Source organism: Lytechinus variegatus, chromosome 5, assembly GCF_018143015.1.
Source record: "Lytechinus variegatus isolate NC3 chromosome 5, Lvar_3.0, whole genome shotgun sequence".
NCBI classification, from domain to species: domain Eukaryota; kingdom Metazoa; phylum Echinodermata; class Echinoidea; order Temnopleuroida; family Toxopneustidae; genus Lytechinus; species Lytechinus variegatus.
Window position 1 is genome coordinate 15,974,046 of NC_054744.1, and position 24,100 is coordinate 15,998,145.

The window sequence follows — 24,100 nt, forward strand, 5'->3', positions numbered from 1 at the left end:
TGGTTTTTTTCTGATGTGTTTGTTGAAACTCCAGCTGAAGCTGTGGTTGCTGTTAACGTTCCCGGAGTGTTTGTTGGACACCTTGATGTTGTTGAGGTTGCCAGTGTGGTTTTTGCATCTCCTGCAGAAATTGTTGATGCTGCTGTAGTTGTTGCTGTTGGTCAATGTAGTGTTACATCTCCTGTGTGTTTGCTGCTGTTTTTGCTCCTACTGTGCATGTGATTGAAGTACCTGAAATAGTAATTAATTTATAATGCATATGAGCAAGATACTAAACTTATTCCTAATTTCAATTTCATTGTTAACCCTTAATAGAGTGGGGGGGGGGGGTGGAGGCACCTCTTGGTACTTTGCAAGATTTATCCAAATGGACAAGATCCTCAGGCACTCCCGGGATGACCTACCAGAATAGCCTCACAGTAAGGTGTATTAACAGGATTTTGTACTCATAACATTCAGTTGATTTTGCATGAACTCAATTCATCAAATGAATGTAAAGGGTCTACCAGTAAAAAAAATTCTGTGAGCTTTTTCGGGTAATCTTTCTGAGTCCTTTTACTCCTTTAATGAAATATTAATAATAAAATACATGATGAAGTGAGTTTGACAGTTATTTGACATGTTGCATCTTATGTGCTAGTGGTGGGGTCAATCATTATAGAAATGCAGAATATACATGTACATGTACCAATTTGGCAAGAGAAAGCAAGTCACATTATCGACCAATGATTGATATTGGTTTGTTACTTTTGCAGCTGAAAAAAAAATCATCAACACCTCAAACTAAGAGTTTAATTCTAAAATTTGGATTCCTGACAAAGAGCAAATCAAGAAGACAAAAATCATTCAAATTGTTATTATGACTTACTTTCTATGCCAAAATGAATCAGAATTATAAATAAGTTTAACTTACGTTTAAATCACATTTCTAGGCTCTTTATCTGGCTCTTCAAACCCTTCAGTTGTTGATTCTGGCATGACTTTCTGATACTATTTTGTGTCCTTCTGGAACTGTGGACAAAACCTCACCTGAAGGAATAAATTAAAATTTTCAAAAAATGTTTGGCACTATAATTTTTTTTCTCACATGAATACATTACATGTATATCAAAAGAAAAGAAAAGGAAACTTCATTTGACTATTAGGTTTTTGTCAGGGGGGGGGGGGGTAAAGGGGTCAAGATGGGTCAATATGATGAACAAAAATGCAATAGTAAGTAATACATAAGGATCAATCTCTGGTTGAAAAACGTCACTTCATGCAATTATTCCTCATAATTCATCTTGCACACACATATACACATAGTGAGGATGGGTGAGAGAGAGCGAGCATCGTCATCGTACATGCAAAAAGTATTAAATCCATCACTGATGTATAGATGGGGGCCATGCCCCCCAGTCAGACTGCAGGTCCCAAGAGAGTGGCTTCTTTCATCCAAATGATATTCATGACTTGAGATGTTTTGTATATTTAATGAGCTTGACGCGGACCATAACACCTTTTCATTCGGTCATTGCTGCTCTAACTGTGCATCGAATTTCATGAATTTGGTACCATTGTAAAGAAGAAGAATCATTCTTTCATGTCATATGTTTGGATTTATTCAAAGATTTTGTAATATAGGTTCAAAGTTTGATCTAAAATATGCTATAAAATAAATATTTTCACCTGACAAAAGTTGCTATTTTCACACTTTATTTGTGTTTGAGCCCAAATGATTTTTATATCATGATAAAGCTGAATATGTATGCTTTGAAACGATATAGGTTTCAAAATAAGAATTGGTTTAATCGGGTCAAGATCACACTTTTCATTTGCCAAGTACATAAAGCAGTTTGAAAACAAGAATACTGCATTCTGATTGGTCAAATGGACCACCCAGTGGCAAATTCCAACGGTTCCAGTGCCATGGTTCGTAGGAAGGTCACACTTCCCATGTGGTAATCTCCTCAAATACCCTGTGCCTGTTGTTCTGTGAACCTTATCCAGCCAATCAGAACTCTGGATTTCATGCAAGTACAAAATTACAGAAATCTCGTATTGTACCTTAGTGGGAAAAGTGTGATCTTGACCCGATTAAAAGGTGCCGCATATCAAGAGTGGCATTGTGAGAAAGAAAAGAAGTTCAGCTTTATGGTGATATGGATATCCTGGAGGCTCAAAATAAAAAGTTTGCACAATGTGCAAAAGAAAATGGAAGAAGAAAATTAAGTTTTGAGGCACACTTTCAGGCCAGAAATTTACTTATTTAACAAAATATTGTATACAAAATAAATGACCAATATGAAAGAGTAACTTTTACTCTATCTGATAGTGCAATAATATTTAATTTAACTTGAGGTTAAAAAGTAATGCCAGTAGTTGCAGTAAACACTGATTTCATGAGAAAGTCTGGCTTAATTGTCAGTATATCATCGAGGATCTAGATTTGGTAAAGTTACATAAACTGAACTTTGTGAAATCTTGAAATCTACGCTGAAAAATGTTCACACTGAAGATCACCAACACAGATAGGCACACGTGGGACAGTGTATTATTATTGCTGGAATATGAGCTTATTTCTCAGCAATTACACAATTTCTTCCAGAATCCTTTGGCACATATTTTTTATTCATACAAACAGACACTTGGGTGGTCATTATATTAGATTCTGTAAAAAGTCATTTTGAGATCGTTACCAATACTGGAATTTCTCTTTAAAACAGGTAAATTCTTAGACTCGAGAAAGAAAATCTCACGAATCACAAGATTTTGCAAGGATTCAGCCACGAGATGATTTGGATGTATCTGGACTTTTTGCTCATTAGCATAGGGACCTGCGGTCTGACTGCCCCCCCCCCCCCAATGTTTAACGACCAAGAAAGAAAAGGAGAAAAAGAAAGAAAGCGAACGAGAAAGGGTGAAATAGAGAGTATTTACTGGATATTATTACGTCAAAATCTTTCCAAATTTTGATTTCTGTATTAAAAAGTTCTAAAATTTTGCACACTCCCTTCGCTCTCTTTGGAGAACTTTTGTTCCATTCGCCATATTTAGCCCTCTCAAAATATTTGGCTCATTACGCCACTGAATTCAATTGTAAGAATTTTATGTTTGCTTAATGTAGACTTAATCTAACCCTAATAAGACTGCCAGGGTATTTTGGAGGCAGGAAAGATGGGCGGAAGGGGAGTGGGGGCCCTCAAGATTGACCGTTAATTGCGCAATTGTGAAGAAATGCAAAATGCCTGCCACAGATGAAAAAATTGTATATTTGATCATTCTAAAATTATTTAGAATTATATATTTTACTAAATCATGCATGAAATTAGAATTTGGCTGGAAATCTATAAACACAGCCCTTGAAGTTTTTGTTCAGACACATAAAAATTAATTGATATCAATACCTCTCATATGTATTTTTTTCCTTTCTTAAGTATTTCTTTGTTTTTTTTACTTTTTTTATATTGTTGACAAAATTTTCTGATCATAAGCACAATGAAATTAATTGATTTTAATCAGTAAAAATAAACATTAACCGGTATGATACAATTATGAATTCTGGCTAGAAACAGATTTTGCATTGGATTTGTCCATGAAATCACATTTTAGTGCAATTCTGACATGTGTAATTACACAATGCACAATGTTGCATAATTGCAGAACCGGGTACCCAGGTGTCACAAATTTTGTCTGAAAACTCATAAACTTTTTTTAAAAAAGGCTTTATAATGACGCGGCACAATCTTTCACGTTGTGGATTTATCGTGAAAATTTTTGGGCTCCCACCGCCTTTTTAGGGTTAAATCAGATAGCACATCATGATGGGTTTTACTGATATTCATTCTGCAACCCATATTTCAAAGACTATCCATCATATCTGACATTGATTTTTACCTGTGGCAGTATGTTAGTCTCTGCATTTCTACAACTGTGGCCAAATATTCTACTACTAGTTCATTAGATGGGCCCATGGCATTTTTCTTATTGTAGGAGACTGGCAAGCCCTGGCTTTGAAGTTCCTGGTATATCCTTCTCCAGCTGCAATATCTGGTCAGTTGAGGACTTGGGGGCTTTGTGTCAGGAGTGGTCTTGGTAATGGCGGTGGCAATGGTGATGGCAGTGACAGAAGCAGACTTGGTGGTGGTGACTGCAATTGCAGCATTGTTGATGGTGGTATATGCCTCATCACGACCAACATTAGCTCCTGCTGCCATGCTGCTGGTCTCCATCTATTATGTTTTAAATAGAATAAAACATTAAAACAATTGATTATTAACACATCAACTTCAGAACACTAGCATATTGATAATAAAACTTGTAGATTAGCAGTCAAAGCATAAAATGAACTTCCACAGAAGACTACATGTACCTTCTAATAGAATTTCAGACCACCTTGAGGATGTTATGCTCAAAGCAAGGTTTTTATTTGACAACATTGGTCAGAGGGACATGGATTTAAATGTCAGAATACAACTGGTATCATTGGTTGATCAATCATACTGTACAATACCCCATTTAGATATATGTTGCTGTTATCTTCCACTTTACCCCTCTTAGATTTTTGGCATTGAGTAGTAGTCCCAGGGAAGGTGCTGAAGACTTTGGTACAGGTGTCTTTGCAGTATCTGGGAGGTTGCTTGCTGAATCTAAATGACTTTCTTTCGAGGGTTTCCCTGGTTTGTGTGCATTCTGTACGAGAAGAGTGAATAAAAAAAAAAACATTAAAAAAAGAAGAAAAATTGAATAAACCGAGATGCAAGAATGAAAAAAATGACTTTAAATTTGTCAAATTAATATTCAATAGTACATTTAGAATAATATTTGTTTAGAAATGAATCCTTTTCAATGGACTTGCAGCAAAATAAACATGTTTAAATATTCATGATGATTTATTAACCCTATCTGGCCCCAAAGGAGGAAGGGGGGGGGGTCTTAAAGGGATGGTCCAGGCTGAAAATATTTATATCTTAATACATAGAGTAGAATCCACTGAGCAATATGCTGAAAATGTCATCAAAATCGGATAACAAATAATAAAGTTATTGAAGTTTAAAGTTTAGCAATATTTTGAGAAAATAGTCATATCATGAATATTCATTAGGTGGGATGATGTCACATCCCCACTTTCCGTTTGGTTCATAAAATCATATTTCATACATGTGTAAATGATGTGTCTCCATTATGATGAAATAAGTTTCAGCAATTAATATCTAATGTACTAAATCAGTTGTCAATCCAATTTTTCTAGTTCTTGGAGGATAAAATTTAATAAACATAATTTCATATAATAAAATTCAAAAGAACAATTTGAGATGTGACATCATCAGCCCACCTAATGAATATTCATGACGACCGTTTTCACAAACTATTGTTATAAACTATCAAATTCAATAACTTGATTATTTGTCATCTGATTTTGATGAAATTTTCGGCATTTTGCTCAGTGACTTCTACTCTATTTATTAAGCTACATGTATAAATATTTTCAGCCTGGACCATCACTTTAATAAGCCCCCTCCACATGTTTTGCAATAATTCCACAGTTAGAAACATGTCCTCATTTTTTTTGTTGGTCAAGTCTCGCAGAAGTTTAGGGACCAAGTTTGCGGCATCCGGATACGCAGTAATGCAACAATGTATGAGTTCATGTCGGACCTAGAATTGCTCAAAAACATTATTTTTCTTACAAATCTAATCCAATGGAAATTCTATTTTAAATCATAAATGACAAATGCATCATTATTCTTGTACTTATTGGTTGAAAATTATAAAATCTTTGCTTTGTCTCAAAATATAGATCTAATATTTTGATATTAATAGATGCTCTAAGATCTTATCTTTGAAATGGCATTTAAAAAATAAATTCATGCTTGAGCGAACATGGGACGTTTTATACTTTTAGACTTTTGGCTAATCAGCAGACTTATAATATATTCATTATCTTTGCCATAATTTTCGAAAAATGCTGTCAAATTTCACTAATAAATTTATTCATTTACCTGAATTACATTGGTTTTAATTTGAACTTCTTTTACCTTTGAATTTTGCTTCATAAGTAAGAAGAGACTTTCTTGTCAACCCAAGTGAGAAGATTTGCATTTTTAATTGGGAGAATTTGTAATCATTCAAATCCTTTTTATTATGTGAAACAAATTATGTTATGGTACCTTTGATAATAATTATGTGAAACAATTTATGTAATGGTACCTATAAAAGACATGAATCCTATTTTCAAGGGGTCATTGAATCCTTCACCAAGTTTAATTATGTGCTTGACAGGACAAACAAGAAAATATTCATGTCTTTCAATGGCAATGGTGTATTGAGTCAATTTTGAAGGAGCAAGATATGGCAGATCAGGTAAAATGCATTGAAAAGTTGTGAAGCGAGCAAGCAAAAATTTCCAGTTTTTACTAAAATATCCAATTTTGTGATTTTGACATAATATTCAGAATAATATCATATTTCACTTTCTATGTTTTCTGTTATTTTTCTTTCCACTTTTTTCCTTGGTCATAATTTTGTATTGGGAGGGGGGAGCACCCCGAGCCCCCACCCCTCAGTATGCCACTGTTCAAAGGCATCATAACCTTTGCAGAACACAATGAAAGGATTAAAAAAAAAAACACGCTCTACCATAATTTGGTTTTAAAAAATGTTCTTGCCTAAGGAAGGAATATTCAAAACTAAAAGAGAACATATTAAAAAGGAACAACACCACAACTATCCAAATAAATAAGTAGATTTGGAAATGAATTTTGACTGCATAATTCGAAAATTATGGCAAAGATAATGAAAAGGTTAAGAGGAATTCTGCTGATAGCAAGAAGTCCGACCATCATATTATGCCATTTTGGCGCAAGCTTCCTTTTTTACCCCAGACAAAACAAAAATTTGTGTTTGCGTAAGCACGAACAAAACCAAATTATTTTAATAGCATTTGAAGGATAAGACTCCATAGCATGTATTGACACCAAAATATTGAGATCATAATTTGAAACAAAAATTTTATAGACTTTTCAAATCTATCCCATTTTTTCATACGCACTGTAGAACTTGGGAACTTATTTAGAGATTTACTTAACTGTACAGCAGAGAATTCTCTATTTATGCATAAATAATTTATCAAAAATGAATTTTAATAAATTATGAAAAATCAGCAATACACCCTTAGCTTTGCAATTTCAAAGAAGCTCATGCTAATTATGTAGGGCTAAACCAAATTTTTAATTTGTTTGATCATTTAGTAAGCGTTAACTTAAAATACACAGTCCCCTGGTACACAGTATAGGCCGAGGTCCATGGTGACCCTAACGAATAGGATAATTTTCATTTCTCTTTGGCTACTGAGAATGGAATATTCAAAACATTGTTCTGTCAAACCAAAGGTAGATAGATAATACAGAGATTATATTTCTTTAAAACACGTATGATATAGATCTACTGTACCTTCTGATGACGAGGCGGCAAATTAAATGTGGTTGGGACAGCATCCTGTCTTAGACGAATCGTTTGCCCAGTCCTGTCAAAGCAAGCATCTTCAAAATGATCAGAACAGAGTACAGAGCTCTTGGAGGAATTCGATGAAGCTTGCTTCATATTGACCATCCATACTGTGTTACAGTACCAGTTCAGTCCAACGGCTGAATGGGAATCTGCAGCAAATGTAAACACATGTCATGAAATCAATTATATATAATTAAGAAAACTCTAGGCCTACTCAGCAGCGGCCCGTTTATCAACACCTGGACAAGTGAGTCATATTTATCTACCAACCACAGAGTTAGTTCCTATCTTTAGGATTTTTAACAAGAAATAATCCATTAATAACGTTATATTGAGACTATCGGTAGAAAGTACAAGAGATGTAGCCTTAATCACATAATAGCATAATTTTCAAAAAGTTAAATTATGATAAAACTTGCAATTATTGTGATAAATCAGGAAATACATCCAATCAAAAAATAGCAGAGCCAAAACTAGAACTAAAGCTTCGGTCTCTGTTAAAGGGGAATCCAACCCAAATAAAAACTTGTTCTTAGGGGAATAAGAAAAATCAGTCAAGTTGATAGGTGAAAGTTTGAACACTATCTGACAAATAATAAGAAAGTTATTTTTAAAGTTGTGAATATTGGTAATCCCTAGATCCACGAGACTGCAAATTGGCCACATATGTGATGTCACAGTGATGTAAGGCAAGGACTACTCTTCCATGTACTCCAATACATAAAATGGCTAATATGTCATTTTTTCAAATGTTTTACTTCAAATTTTTATTTTTCTTTCACATGAGGACATAAAACAATATACTACCAGGGTTATATTTAGATTACTGCCCCAGGGGAAGGGCAGTTAGGAGAAAAACACAAATCCCTGATAATTAAGTACATGGCCTATGGGAAAGTTGTCCTTGCCTCTTGTCATAATTTACTTACCCAGTTGCCACTTTGAAATCTACATAATCATAGGGATTTCAATTTTAAAGCAGCCATAACTTTCTTATTGCTGGTCCGATTTCTTTCAAACTTTCACCATTCTGTTTTATCTAATTTTCTCCTTTCCAACACTATATTTTATGACCAAGGCTGGATTCCCCTTAAGTGTAAAGGCATCTGGCCGAGCGTTGTTGGAGCGGTCGTGGAGCGGAGAGAAAAAAAAATCATCACCGCTCGCTACCGTTTACCATTTTCAAGTTCGATTTGTTTTTTTGTTTTCGATTTTTCCCCCATTTTGAGAGAAAAATTCTACCCTCTTTCCCTACCGCTCCAACAACGCTCGGCCGGTGTGACCATGCCTTTATGTTGGTTGTTCAGCTGAATTTCGTTGGCTTCACTCACCAAATACAGAAAAAGATATAAAAATACTCCTCGAGACAGAGGGCTGCCAGCTGTCTACTAAAGGCAAAACATGCATCAAACATAATTAAACCATGCAGACTTGGGGATTAAAATGCCGAGAAAAATGAAATCATCACTAATTCATTTTGAACATGACTAAAAAACAAGGCAAAAGCAATTTTTGTCTCGCCCACTTATGAAAATAACCAGAAATATTGTGATTTGCGAGGGCACGCAAGAATTATATCGAAACTTCATTGTGAAATTACTGGGATGGAATAACACTTGTCATACCAGCCTTGCACGTAAACTTTAATATTGACCTGAAAATGACCTTTGACCTTACCATGTGACATCCGACTGCAGCATAAGTCTGCAAGTTTGGTTGAAAAGTGACTTACGGTTGCGGAGTTAGGTGTCATAAGAGAGTCTTGCATGTAAACTTTAACCTGTAAATGACCTTTGACCTTTCCATGTGACCTCTGACTGCAGCATAACATGCAGGTCCCCCAAGTCCATATACCATCCAAGTTTGGTTGAAAAGTGACTTACGGTTGCGGAGTTAGGTGTCATAAGAGAGTCTTGCATGTAAACTTTAACCTGTAAATGACCTTTGACCTTTCCATGTGACCTCCGACTGCAGCATAACATGCACGTCCCCCAAGTCTATCCAACATCCAAGTTTGGTTGAAAAGTGACTTACGGTTGCGGAGTTAGTTTTCATAAGAGAGTCTTGATGTAAACTTTGACGTTGACCTGAAAATGACCTTTGAACTTATCATGTGACCTCCCACTTCAGCGTAACATGTGCAGGTCCCCCAAGTCCATCTACTGTCCATGTTAGGTTGAAAAGCGACTTACGGTTGTGGAGTTAGGTGTCATAAAAGTGTTGCATGTAAACTTTAACGTTGACCTGAAAATAACCTTCGACCTTACCATGTGACCTCTGACTGTAGCATAACATGCAGGTCCCCCAAGTCCATCGACCATCCATGTTTGATTGAAAAGTGACTTATGGTTGCGGAGTTAGGTGTCATAAGAGAGTCTTGCATGTAAACTTTAACCTGTAAATGATATTTTACCTTACCATGTGACCTCTGACTGCAGCATAACATGCACGTCCCCCAAGTCTATCCAACATCCAAGTTTGGTTGAAATGTGACTTACGGTTGCGGAGTTAGGTGTCATAAGAGTCTTGCATGTGAACTGTAACGTTGACCTGAAAATGACCTTTGACCTTACCATATGACCTCAGACTGCAGCATAACATGCAGGTCCCCCAAGTCCATCTACCATCCAAGTTTGGTTGAAAAGCGACTTACGGTTGTGGAGTTAGGTGTCATAAAAGTGTTGCATGTAAACTTTAACGTTGACCTGAAAATGACCTTTGACCTTACCATGTGACCTCTGACTGCAGCTCAACATGCAGGTCACCCAGGTCCATCTACCATCCATGTTTGGTTTAAAAGCGACTTACGGTTGTGGAGTTATGTGTCATTACAGGTTTGTGACGGACGGACAGACGACATTTGGATCCCTTAGTCTCGCCTTCACCTCTGGTGGGCAGGACAAATATGTCATACGGACGTTGAGATATGCCGCGAGAGCTTTTCTCGAAAGGGTGGGTTGAGGAGGAAAGTCAAACAAAACACACCTTTTCGGGACAACCGGGGGAACTTTCCATGAAAGGCTGCATGTGTTTAATATTTTTTCTGAACCAATCGTTTCTATGAAAATTAGTCTTGAAATAACAATATAACAGTAATATAGACACTAGACAGAGGTGCATAGATGGGGGGAGGCTTGGGATGCTCTCCCCCCCCCAAAAAAAAAAGGGAAAGAAAAATGAAATATAACATTTTCTGAATATTTTTATGTCAAGCTACAAAATGTGATTTTTTTTAATGAAAAGCTTGCTCGCTCACAACTTCTATTGAATTTTGCCTGATATGACACATCTGACTCCCTCAAAATCTTGGGCTCATTTTGTCTCTGATTATTAGGAGAAAAAGAGAGCTTGCAGTTTTTGTGATTCTGAATAAAATTTCATATTAATGAAGTAATTCAGGACACAAAATAATTACACAAAGCCATATGGAATTATGAGAAATAGTAAACAAATATATCAGGCTTTGAAAAAGTATAGTTGAATTATTTATCGAGGTTGGTCTGACAATTACTTCCTGAGGGGCGAAGCCCCGAGGGAAATATAGTAGTTTTGCCAGTCCAACCGAGGATTAATAATTCCCACTATGCTTTCGAATGAAACGCCTGATATATTTGTTTTTTATCCAACTTTTTATAATTTATAACCAAAATCTATGTGATGAGCTTGCAAAGTCCGGTTACTTGAGTTGAATTACCTACTTTTCTCTGAGCCATCGTGCTCAGCAGAACGCAGATCAGTGCCTGTGCCGACACATCGCTGGACTTGCCAGGAGAGAGAGCGCGCTGGCCGGTGTGCCTGAGAGTTTAGCTAGATCCAGTTTTGTGAAATAATGATGTCAGACCTCGATATACTAGTATCCAAAAATATATCGAGGTATGACGTCAGAGTTGAAATATATTCGGTCACATGATGCTACTTGAACCAATAGTACTATACATGATTTACTCTATGTAGGATATAATGTATTCTATTCTATAGGCGTAAGTATTTGCATAGAAGTGTGATGAAACAAATCAGTGGCGAAGTGAGCCAAAGTTTTGAAGGGGCTAGATATGAATAATTGGGCAGATCTTTTTTTTGTGAGCGAGCAAAAAAAATAAAAATATTTAACTTTATAAATATCAAATGAAAGCATAATATTCAGAAAAAATATATTTCACCATTTTCTTTTCTACTTTCTTGTTCATAATTTATTTTTGTAGGAGAGGAGAGGGGGCAAGCGCCCGAAGACCCCCTCGCCTCATCTGTGCACTGAAGAAATTACTTTGAAACTGACTTTCCTTTGCAAGCTGCTGGATAATCTTTATATAATAGTTACCATGCAAGGACGGCTGCACTGCCGAGACTATTGAAAATAAATACATGAAAATGCGCAAAATTTGTGTTTTCCCTTCTTTCCTTCCGTTTTGTTTCACCTGCATAGGAGAGTAAAATTATATTATAGGCGCTGTTTTTCTGACGGTGGCGGCATCAACACCAAATCTTAACAAAAGGTTGTGTTTTTTAAATGAAAACTTAGAAACCTAGTTCATGAAATTTGGGCATAAGGTTAATCAAGTATTGCTAAACGTCCTGCCTGAGTTTCAGGTCACTCAGTTGTTGTGTGTCCGTACAGGTTGTGTGTCCACACGATCAATGTTAGAAAGTCATTTGAAAAAAGTTAGAAGCGAAGTTTCATCAAATTTTAGTACAAAATGTTGGGAAATATAAAGAACAAAATAGAAGATGATTACAAGTATTGAATTCATATTTTTAGTGTAATCCAAAGACAAAAAGGAAGGCTTCAAAAAGATTGTTTACATTCATAATTCCGAAGCTTCGTTATTCCGAAGGTTTGGATATTCCGGAGGTTCGTTAATCTGAAAGCGAAATAAGGTTCGTTGTTCCGAAGGTCGGACGATCCAAAAATTGAAATGACGTTCGTTGTTCCAAAGGTTCGTTAATCCGAAAAGGAATAATGAGAGTCATAATTCCGAAGGTTCGTTAGTCCGAAAAAAATGAGGTTCGTTGTTCATTTAGTTTTTTCGGATTAACGAACCTCATTTCGTTTTCGGATTAACGAACCTCATTTCGTTTTCGGACTAACGAACCTTCGGAATTATCACTCATTATTCCTTTTCGGATTAACGAACCTTCGGAATTACGCCACAAATGTTCGGATTAACGAACCCTTTTTCGATTTAACGAACATTGTGGTTCAGGCAATAATGAATTCACGTGTTTTGGAATTACGAACCTTCTGAATTACGAAGTGTAACCAAAAGATAACATGTCCGGACACTGGACCCCCTCCTATATTAGTTTTGTTTTTAAAGATCGTGATGTTCCATGAGTTTTATATTTCCCCATAAAATCCCACCTTTGTCACTCGGAATATCAGATCGACTTAACGGACACGATGTTCAGCCAGATGGAGCGTATAGTAGTGGTGGTGAAGTGGAGCCGGCACAAACATCGCTCAAAGTAACTAAACTTGTACTAGTAATGAGTGGGGCTAGGACCTAGGCCAAACATACTTAGGCTACCACAACAGGCGATAGGCTTTCTTACCCCTCCAAAGATAACTTCTTAAATTGGAGATAAAATTTTACCTTCTAGGGTGACCTTTTCTTGGACTTGCCCTATACCCTGTACCATGAACCGTTTTGGCAGTGGATATCTAAGTCAGTGGGTCGCGCATGGGATCTCATTCTCACTTCTGGTGTCCATACCACATGATTTTTCTGTGCGCGGTGGCGCATCTTTGGGCCCGAGCCGAGATAGGCCTCGACTCTAACATTAGAGTCTACGGACAAGCCCAACTCATAGTCAAGGGTTCATTACATGCAGAAACAGATCTAGAGGGGGGGTTGCAACCCCCCCCCCCCAAAAAAAAAAAAAATCTGGGGACCATTTTTTTTAAATCTTATCTTTTTTAAAAAACTTGTAATTTTATTTTATTCTATTTCTATGTCTTCATTTAATTTATTATTATTATTTATTTGGGGGGAGGGTTGGGCGAACAAATGTCACATAGTCCTTTTTGCCCCCCATCAGCTTTTTTGAGGACACGGGCCACCGCGGAAGTGACAATCTAGGCCAGGGTTGCCGATTCTCATCCCCAAACAAAAATCCCCCCATTAAAAAAAAAAAAAATGGGGGATTGCAACTTAATTTTACAAATTTTCATGGGGGTTAATTTGGCAACGACCTCTATATCAAAAATAGTGGTGTTTTAGATGCAAGGAAACGCCATTTTCACACACAGATTTTCAAAAATTTTCCCTACGTGGGAGGGGGGACACCCCCCCAAACACCCTCGCTTGCTCCGCTCGGTTGGACTCGGTCGCTACGCTCCCTCACATACCACCCCAACCCCCCCTTTATAAAAGCTGGATCCGCCCCTGACATGCCACAGCGCACAGAAAAACCAAGCCATTACTTAGAAGTGGTGTGTTTAATGCCTTATGGACGTGGACATCACTTGCAGAAGTGGGATCGCAGCAAGCCAGCATGTGCGACCCACTAACTCATTAACTGTCAATTCGAAATCCACTGCCAAACATGGTTCAATGGTTTAATTTACCAGTATTAATACTAACCTCGCAATGCGTGTGGGTGCCCAAGCTAAAGCTGTTTTTAATAATCTAAAAATAAAATCACGTCAATCACTGACTCAGACAGTCAATAATTATATAAAATTTGTCATCCAATGAAGTTTCCAATTTCAACATGCATTTTGCTCTGTGTCAGTCTGAGTATGAATTTTACACCATTAATCAAAATCTAGGCCTAAATATCAGCCTGTATAATTCATTACCATTTTAGGTGTGCACAAAAGACCAATCCCCCCTGGCCTGGCATGGGCATGGTCGACTACAGTAGGACCCTACACAAACTTGAATACACGGGACTATAAATTGCACAGCTTCTTGCAAATGCAAGTTTGGCAACGACTAACGAATTCCCATTTTGTTTTCAACGTAATTTTGAAGTCGAAAACATAGCTAAACTTACGAATGCAATGTCCGTCCACATTCTACCAATTAGAGAAGTTGTTTGCAGCTCTCGTTGACATGAATAACGTGCAAGCTAAACAAGAAAGGTTCACCAACATGCCGACCTGTGAGTGTGACCGTCCCGCGCCCGGATATCGATCGAGCGAAGATATCGGCTTGAGCAGCAAGGTGCAGCCAATCAGCGACGATCTCATATTCCCTGCCAGAAAGAGGAGACAGAATTATTTTACATGGACGGAATTTTTTGTGATGTGACACAAAATCATTTTGTCGACGGAATTTTTTGTGATGTGACACAAAATCATTTCGTTGACGGAATAAATATTTGCATCGCAACGAAATGAATTTCGAGGACACAATTTTATTTCGTCTCGAGGAAATTGATTATAAGTGTGACACAAAATAAATTTTGTATACGAAATCAAACTGCATCATGACGAAATGAATTTCGTTGGAGTGAAACACATATTTTCCTACAGAATTTTCCTTTGGACAATTGGGGTGCTATTTCGTTAGATCAAAATTCATTTCATGTGTACGAAATAAATTTTGTGGACGAAATTACATTTCGTCTCGACGAAAATTTATTTTGTGTGACAAGAATAATTTTGTATACGAAATAAAACTGCGTCATGACGAAATCATTTTCATACGAACAAAAAAACTTTTGTGTACGGAATGACGTGAATTGGACGGAATTTACCATCGGACATTTGGTGCGCCATTTTGTATGGCACGCCAAATGAAGTTTGTGGACGCAATTACATTTTGTCTAAACGAAATTTATTTTGTGCATTTCGTCGAGACGAAAATGATTTTGTGTGACACAAAATAAATTTTGTGTACGAAATTAGAAAAGCGTCATGACAAAAAGATTTTCGTCTGAATAAAAACACATTTTGTGTACGGAATTGCTTGAATTGCACAGAATATACTGGCGTACACTTGGCACGCCATAGAAAACAGGAGAGATGTGAGAGGCAAACATTTCAAGATTTCTCTCTCATTCTCTTTTTTCCATTTAATGCTCAGGGGTTGATGGGATAGGCGAGACATTCTCACGACCTATTAAAAAGTTCTGAAGTAGAACATAGTGAGAAAAGGGGGTCAGCCCGTGATCGATACATACGGGAAGAGCTTGCAGACGATTGCCCAATTCACATATAAAATGAAATGTTAAACTTTGATGACTATTCATTTCATTAACATCCATGAAAAACATCATATTATTTTTCGAAAGTACATTTATGAAATGAAATGTTGATTGCGTGCTTCTTCTTCCTAAAGACAATGGCCCGTATTCAGAAGTCGGGTTTAACATAGACCACGGTCTAACTCTGTGCTAAAATTATGGGGAGCCAAAAATTCCAAAATTATGTTTATATTGTATATTTCTTATGTTTACTATTTTGTTTTATTTTGCTTTCATAATGAAGAAAAATCCTTCAGTTATCATTCCCAGACAATTATGAACAATTTGGGTGTCAAATTAGTTAATACATTGGATGTGTACTGTTAGGGATTTGTGCCCCAATTGGCTCTCCATACTTAAACCACAACTTTAAACCAGGGTTTAATTTAAACCTGAGTTCAGAATACGGGCCAAGGAGACAATAAGTGCATCATTATAGTTGTACCATAAAATCGATAACGTGTACAAACAATATATGCATCAAGATGTAAATAAGACATCAGAAACAGCGCAGAGACATATAAAAGCATAGCATGCACCGTTCATCATAACAAATTGAAACAATACTTCAGTGATAAAACTAAAAAGTTGTTCGCAAGCACTATGATGGATTGTTTTGCTTCTGATCACTTTGATACAGTAAACAAACTTTAACAAATGTGACGAAATTACCTTCCTATTAACCAAGTTTTAACATTTTATTGAGCTCGTCTTTCACGTGGGTGTGTTAATTTATATATAAGCGTTTATAAAACTTGGTGTAGATTTTTTTCTCGAAAAGAGAACCCTGTATACGCTGGAATATCTCGTTTTTAATACAAGACATCCATTTTTTTCAACAGGAAACAGATTTTCGAACGTGAAATGGGTGATCAGGAGAACTGCACGGCAACACAGTAATTTGATAAACCTGCGACATGGCGCGAGGAAAATAGAAAATCTGGGAAAATAAGGTGACAAGAAGAGGGAACAAAGGAGAATGATTGCCAGGAAGAAGAGTGTTCACCCCACGCGACTAGCCTGTAAAAACACAACAATTTAACATCTATAACCAAAAAAAGAGAATATAAGAACGGTTGAAAATAATTGGGCTTAATTCAGAGCATTTTCCCCTTTACTCTTATACCATTAAAAAATAATAAAACTGTTGTCCATCATATTAAGTTCTGGATATTAGACAACATAGCGATAGTTTTCATTAGAAAATTATCAATAATTTAAAAAAATACACCCTTTTTCACATTTCCCCTTCATACATTATAATTGCATCTGTTACCCCCCCCCCCCCTCTCCCCACCATATAGAAAAGGAACTAAGCTAACAGGAATTGGTAACAATCAACACTTAATGAAACAATAATTAAAAAATTAATTGCTACCTAAATGTGCCCTGTCTGAAAAAACAACCAACAACAAAATATCTATAAATTTACAATTAATTCCATTGAGTACTGAAGACAAATGAACTAGTTAATGAATGGAATTAAAGGTATTGTTTAACTTTGTGAGCAGCCGATTTAAAAAATTCTCAAACCAAGATGAAACATGTGTACAAGAGCATGTATTAGAACTAATAAACCCTGAAAACAACCCTTAATGAGAATGAAAAGCTAAAACTACAAGGCAAACCCCGATTTTGTAAATAGGCGTCTTATAGACGCCTAAATAGTACACATAAGTGTATGGGATGAAATTAAGATGGTGTGTCCGGTCACTTTATATTTCAATTTTTGAAGCACTAAATAATGATTTTCGAACGCAATTTTTTCTGGGCTTCATTTTTGTAACATATTACAGACACAGGTGACAAGTGTGACCTTCTAGCTCAGATTTTTTAAAAGTCAAACCAATGTTAACCAATCACTTTAAGGAGGAACGTTTGACAATTAAAAAGAAATCAAGTAAATTGAAGGATATGCTTGGTGCATTCAGGAGTATCATCTCTTATCAATGTTTTACAAACGTGAACCAAATTCATTTTCCCCACCTTTCTGCTACTTAAAGTTTTAACCACATATGCTTGTTTCATGCATGTAATTAATAATACCCTCACTGCATCAACATTCAACAAGGAAGAACAGATACTTGAAACCTATTTGTAACTGATAGTCCTGTACTCGCAGAGTTCATTGTAATTAAGATGAAATTGCATCCGGTATAAAATGTGTGGAAAAAAAATCGAAAATTCCTCGAAAAGGAGCAATATAAACATGGTAAAGGGATATATAATAAGCACAGTGCCTGAATTGGAGTTTAAATATACCACAGGTGATTCAATAAACCTGTTTATTGACTGTGATTATGATTGTTATTTGGTTTGAATCTGCTCCTTTTTAAATACACATTTTGAGGAATATGACACTTTGCTTTAAAAAGCGTGGCATGTTCTATTATTTATGACCATCACGGTATAAAAATGCATGGAAGTAGTCTCGTAGATGTACAGACCACCAGTCGTATGTTAACATGATATGCTTTGATTAATATCGTGTTTAAATTGGAGTTTCGTAATCAAATTTCAATATATACCTTCTATAGCGGCGTGTGAGTGAGAGCTGGCTTGAATGTGTGCGAATAATTTGTATTTGGGGGTTCGAAAGAAAAGTTTCTGGTATGCGGAAGTCATTCGGAACTAAACAAAAAAATGTGTATGAATTTATGGGCCATTTTTAAAAGTGCATAAATGATTTACGAAAGGTTGTTTGTCACGAGTTCTTTTCTTCCTGAAAAGGGTATATGATCAGACTAAAAAAAACAGTTTATAAAAAAAACACATTTTAATGACGGTGGTGATCTTTGACTGATAATAAAGATGGTATTAGTATCAAAACTTATTTTTAAAGTTGTAGTTGTGGTTATAATCATTCCCACTCTGGGCTTTATCATCAGGGGGGTGTTTCACAAAGATTTAAGTATGACTTAGGTCGCACTTAAATGTCGACGCGTACATGATATGCAACGCGCAATCTTATTGATCAATACGCAGTAGTGCGCGTCCTCCTGGCATGATCTGACCAATGCTGTCATGCCTTTTATACTGCGCGCAACTAGACATTTAAGTGCGACTCTAAGTCATACTTAAGTCTTTGTGAAACACCCCCATGATCATTTCATTTTTTTTCAACACTTGGTAACATAATTGCAGGTTATGGTGGATTAGGAGACCAACCCCAGCGAACCACTGATGTTGCTGACTCATATAATGAACGACCAACATATTCCAACCTTGGGAATGCTCTATTTGGGGAAGAGGATTGGTAAAATTTGCCATGATTATGATCGGTCACGCCGAATGCACCCTTTAATCACATGGACTAGTGAAAAGCACACGACTTTGGTAACTCGAGGAACCACAGAAGCACACCATCAGAGATGCAAACAAATGTAGATTGTCAGTAATCGCTTGAGTTGTTGGATTCTTCTCCTTTCCCTCTTTTGAAACCTTCTGCTACATTTCTTTCTTTAAAAATTGTTTGCCAACCTTCAATATTTGGATTCTCGGCTTTTCCAAGCAAGGCAACGTCAGGATAAATATTTCAGAAGGTATATCGACTCAGCGATTGTCCCTCAAAATCCCCCCCCCCCAAAAAAATAACCTTCAAGGAAAAGGAATATTAACTCCGATTGATCACCATGATACAGGATTCTTGAAAACGACAAAAGCAAGAAAACATAATAGTCAGGTCCAGATTTTAAAAAATGTGCTCAGAAAAAGTGCTTTAGGCATTTTGTGTTAATGCTGATTTATCAATTGTTTTAAGGTAATTCAGGGGTGCTGAACCCAAAAATGCTGTTTGCCAAACTTGATTCCGACGTTTTCATCCTCAAATCGGCAAAAAACAAAATGGCGGCATTTTTAATGAAGTTTCCCATATTTAACGATTTTTATGGGTGATTATATTTTTAAAAAATGGGATCTATATATTATGCGTTATTTTTTATACCCAGGGCTGATTCGTCAGCCATCTTTAATTCCAAGATGGCTGCCATGATTCACAGCTGCTGATTTGATAAATAATATGGCAAAATGTTTGATAATTTGGGGGCGATGCTGGCATATTCACATTGGATATCTTTAACGTGTCCGCCATTTTTTCCTCGCCTGCATAGCAGAAGCAAGACATGGACGTCGCTTTTCCGACGGCGGCGGCGAAGTCAACATCAAATTTTAACCGAGGTTAAGTTTTTGAAATTTCATAACTTTTAGGGTTTAGATGTTTATTTCATGAAATTTAGGCATGTTAGGATTAAACAAAGTCTATTGGCACAGGTTATAGTTACAAAACGTTGTCAAGGTTACCTGGAAATCCAACATAGCGTCCACAACGGCAGTCGTTGTACCATCAACTCAAAATAAAGTAAATCCTCAAAATCAAAATCATCAAAAAGCTTTCAAGGCAAATAATGAATCAGGACATGTTTACAAGATAGTGAGTGTGTCAGAGAATCCAAGATTACCTTCCAAAATGGCGTCTATAATGGACGTTGTAACTTTGAAATGGTCCAAATTCATATAATATCCACCTGGTAGAAATAACTTTGGGGTCTACCGAGAATAAAATAAAACATATAAAAAATCATGATTCCAAAGGGGAAAATTACATTGGAAAAATTTCAAGGTTTGCCCCCCCAAAAAAAAAATAATGATGGCTTAAAAAATAGGTGCTATTTCTTAAAAATCTGGCTGCAAAGTTCATATACTATCTACCTACAATGTTAGAACATTTTTGGGCCTTTCTCTCATCATTCCAAGGTCATATGATATAGATGAAGACAGATTACAGGGAACCACTGTTGTCCATTTTGTCAAAAAATTGAAGAACGCTCCAAAAATTACATTCAAATTGGCCACCATTATTACAAAAATGACAATACTTCATATCCCATCTAGTGCCACTATTTTGGTGTCTCTGTTTCTAAGACTCATGAAAATATGCTTTACAAGAATTAGTGAATAATTAGGTGGTGGTGCACCAATAAGTAAACATCCAAAAACAAACTTTAAAAAATAAGGTACACTTTCACCTAAAAATTTCCATAATTCACTGATAAGTATTTCAAGACACGTCATTTTTGTGCTCAGGACTATCCTATGGCTTCATGATGAGGGGACAGCAGTCATTTTCACGCAGTTTTAGAAGTCGCTTTGGACTTTTTACGACGAAAAGGAAACTGACCATCTTTTTTATTTGTTCCGAATTATTATTTCAGCCTTCAAACCACAATACATGTAGTGTAGATTTTGTTCACCTAATTATGACTATGTTTAGCTGATGGAAGTCTTTAAGACTCACTTTGAAAGCCAAATTTAAATAATAGGAAAAATTGACCGCTTCATACCATTGTAACTAATCCAAAAGTATTATTCAACCCTTAAAACCAAAGTGTAGACAAAAAAACATCATATTTCCCAAATGGATTTTAAATAGATTATGTCAATTTTTGAGTATCAGCAGCCATTTTAGTCTCCTTTATTGGAAGCCATCTTGGATTTTTAGACATAAAGGACCATTGATTGCCCTTGTAACTTATCCTAATGTATTACTTGACCATTTAAACCAGGAGTTTGACAACATAATCATAAACCCCAGGCGGATATTAAACAAACTATGACAGTTTTTAGGTAACAATAGCCATTTCAGACTCCCAATTTTGGAAGCCTTTTTGGATTCTTGGACATGCTGGATCTCTGACTGTCCTTGTAACTAGTCCTTATTTATTACTTGACCCTTTAAATCATGGGTTAAACACCAAAATCATATACCCCGGGCTGATACTAAACAAACTATGTCAGTTTTTCGGTTAGAACGGCCTATATAGACTCCATTTTTGGAAGACATTATGTATTTTGGACATAATGGAACCACTAACTGTCCTTGTAACTTGTCCCAATCTAATACTTGACCTTTTAAACCATTCATTATGCTAAAAAATCATATTCCCCAAGCGGTTATTAAACAAACTGTGTCGGTTTGTAATTAACGACAGACATTTTATACTCCATTTTTGCAAACCATCCTGGATTTTTGGACATGGAGGACCATAGACTGTCTTTTTACTTGTCCCAACGTATTTCTTGACCCATTAAACCATGGGTTAGACACCAACATCATGTGCCCAAGGCAGGTATTAAACTATATGTCGGGTTTGGGGTTTTTAAAGATAAAAACAGCTATTTTAGACTCCAGTTTTGAAAGCCATCTTGGATTTTTGGACATAGTGGACTGTTGACTGTCCTTGTAACTTGTCCCGGCTTACTTCTTGACCCTTGAAATCACTAATGAATACAACCCAAATAAAATACACTAAAATACGTAAAAGATGAATTGTGAATTTTTAGGCCATGGCAGCCATTTTTACGCAATCTTGGATTTTCAGGTACCCTGGAGTGCTTATGTTCACTCTTTCCTTTTTCACCTTCCACCATTGAATACATGTATGCACCGGAAAAGGTGTCTGCGGTAGTTAAAGTGCCGGTTATTTTAATTTTCAGTTAATGGCGGCCATCTTAGATGCCATCTTGAAAATAACCACTTTCCCGGATGCGCGTTTCCGTTTTACACCCTGGCGAAGGCATTTTCCGGAAAAGTAGCCAAAAAGCGACTAGTGAAGAGTCTACGTCTACGTTTGTTTACATTATCAGCTGGGCGCGCGATCCAAAGTCCGCACCGAAGTTATCCGCAGAACATACCGTACTTTCAAATGCAGCTGAGCTTATACTTTCCAGGTTCAATACGAATGTTTGCCTTGATCATTTGCCTTGCCGATTTGCTGATGTCTGTCTTTCTATCTGTCTATATATCTATCTCTCAAATTCTATCTCTATCTATCTATGTAACTGCAGTATCTATCTATCTAATAATCTTCTCTGTCTCTCTCATTCTTTATCTAACATCTATCTATCTCAAATTCTCTATCTCTCTCTATCTATCCATCCATTTGTCTGTCTTTCTCTATTTCTCTCTCTCTACCTACCTATGTAACTACAGTATCTATCTGTTAATTTGTCGCTCTTCTCTCTCATTCTTGATCTATCTGACATATATCTATCTCTCTATCCATCTATCTATCCATCTGTCTGTCTTTCTCTATTTCTTTCTATCTATTTATCTATTTTTTAACTTATCTATCTATCTGTTAATTTGTTAATAAATCTTTGTCTCTCTCCCTCTTTATCTATCTAACATCTATCTATCTCTCACCTATCTATCTCTATCTCTATCTTTCTCTATTTCTCTCTATCTATATATCTATCTATGTATCTATCTGTTAATTTGTCTATCTTCTCTGTCTCTCTCATTCTTTGTCTTTCTATCTATAACATCTATCTATCTGTCTCTCAAATTCTCTATCTCTCTCTTTGTCCGTCCATATTTCTATCTACAACATCTCTCTCCCTCTCTATCTATCCTTCTCTCTCTCTTTCTCTCTCTCCCCCTCTCCCTCTATATATCGACCTCTCTGTCTCTCCCCCTCTCTCTATTTATCTATCTATCCATCCATCTCTCCCTCTTTCTCTCTCTTTCTATCTATCTATCCACCTCTCTCTCTCTTTCTATCTATCTGTCTATCTTGTCTCTATCTATATATTTATCAGTCTTCTATATCTATCTTTCGGCAGCTTCTAAGTGTATCAATCCATCAAACTTCAGTTTGTCTTTCCATCATAAGTATCTGTTTATTTTGATTTTGCCTGTCATTCTATTCATTTAGTTAATAATTTTTTTTAGAAAAAAAACTATCATAAACAACGCGACTGCAAAAGCATGTTCGGATTTCACTCCTGACTGTCGCTCTCTCTGTACATGAAGTGCCGAGGAACTCTGTGCTCTGATCAGTAACTGTGCAAATTCCATGCGGTGGTGGACTCGCCTGTGTCGCACGCTGTATGCAACCAGCGACGTGTGTAGACTCTTCACTAGTCGCTTTTTGGCTACTTTTCCGGAAAATGCCTTCGCCAGGGTGTAAAACGGAAACGCGCTTCCGGGATACGGATTTTGGTGGATTTTTAGTATGTTATTTTTGAGATCAAATAGTACCAAAAACCGTTGACAAACAATTTTGTTACAAGTTTTGGGGGTCAGAATAGAGTAAAAATGAGTGTATAATGGCGGCCATTTTGTTTTTGCCAATTTGAGGATTTTAACATCAAAATCAAGGTTGGCAAACAGCAAATTTGGACTCAGCGCCCTCAAATTATGTTAAAGCACTTCTCAATTCAGCATTAACACGATTTGCCTAAGGCAGTCTACTTTTCTCAAATCTGGACCTGACTATAACTAGAAAACGTTGTTGCGAAATAAATTCTTTATGTAAAATTCAATGATTGAACAATCCTAATCTTCTTTACACTGCACGCATTGTTTTAGTTCCATGAATAGGTGTAAGCCTGTACGTACTACTTTTTTATCAGAATTCAATCA

At 36.4% G+C, this 24,100-nt stretch overlaps 1 protein-coding gene across 3 annotated transcripts; it reads right to left on the reverse strand.

The window, feature by feature from the left end:
* Window positions 1-18: 18 nt before the first annotated feature.
* Window positions 19-14,621, reverse strand: LOC121415568 (THAP domain-containing protein 5-like). Of its 3 annotated transcripts, none has more exons than XM_041608831.1 (6): window positions 14,485-14,621; window positions 7,432-7,637; window positions 4,531-4,671; window positions 3,877-4,211; window positions 914-1,029; window positions 19-231 (listed from the first exon to the last, which is right to left on the reverse strand). In XM_041608831.1, exons 2-5 carry the CDS (start codon window positions 7,588-7,590, stop codon window positions 1,026-1,028), a joined length of 639 nt encoding a protein of 212 aa, XP_041464765.1. In that variant the 5' UTR covers window positions 7,591-7,637; window positions 14,485-14,621; the 3' UTR covers window positions 19-231; window positions 914-1,025. The 3 variants fall into 3 exon arrangements, with proteins under 3 accessions (XP_041464765.1, XP_041464764.1, XP_041464766.1); XM_041608830.1 differs by lacking the exon at window positions 14,485-14,621 and adding an exon at window positions 13,080-13,330; XM_041608832.1 differs by lacking the exons at window positions 4,531-4,671; window positions 14,485-14,621 and adding an exon at window positions 13,080-13,332.
* Window positions 14,622-24,100: the final 9,479 nt, after the last annotated feature.

What these genes read in the sequence shown, in the direction of transcription:
- LOC121415568 (XM_041608830.1), bottom strand. Translation starts at nt 13,125, where the DNA reads ATGGTACAGGGTATAGGGCAAGTCCAAGAAAAGGTCACCCTAGAAG. An exon ending in TGCCGCCTCGTCATCAGAAG is followed by an intron (nt 4,672 to 7,431) that starts GTACAGTAGATC and finishes CTTCTCGTACAG; the next exon opens with AATGCACACAAACCAGGGAA. An exon ending in ATGCCAAAAATCTAAGAGGG is followed by an intron (nt 4,212 to 4,530) that starts GTAAAGTGGAAG and finishes AAAACATAATAG; the next exon opens with ATGGAGACCAGCAGCATGGC.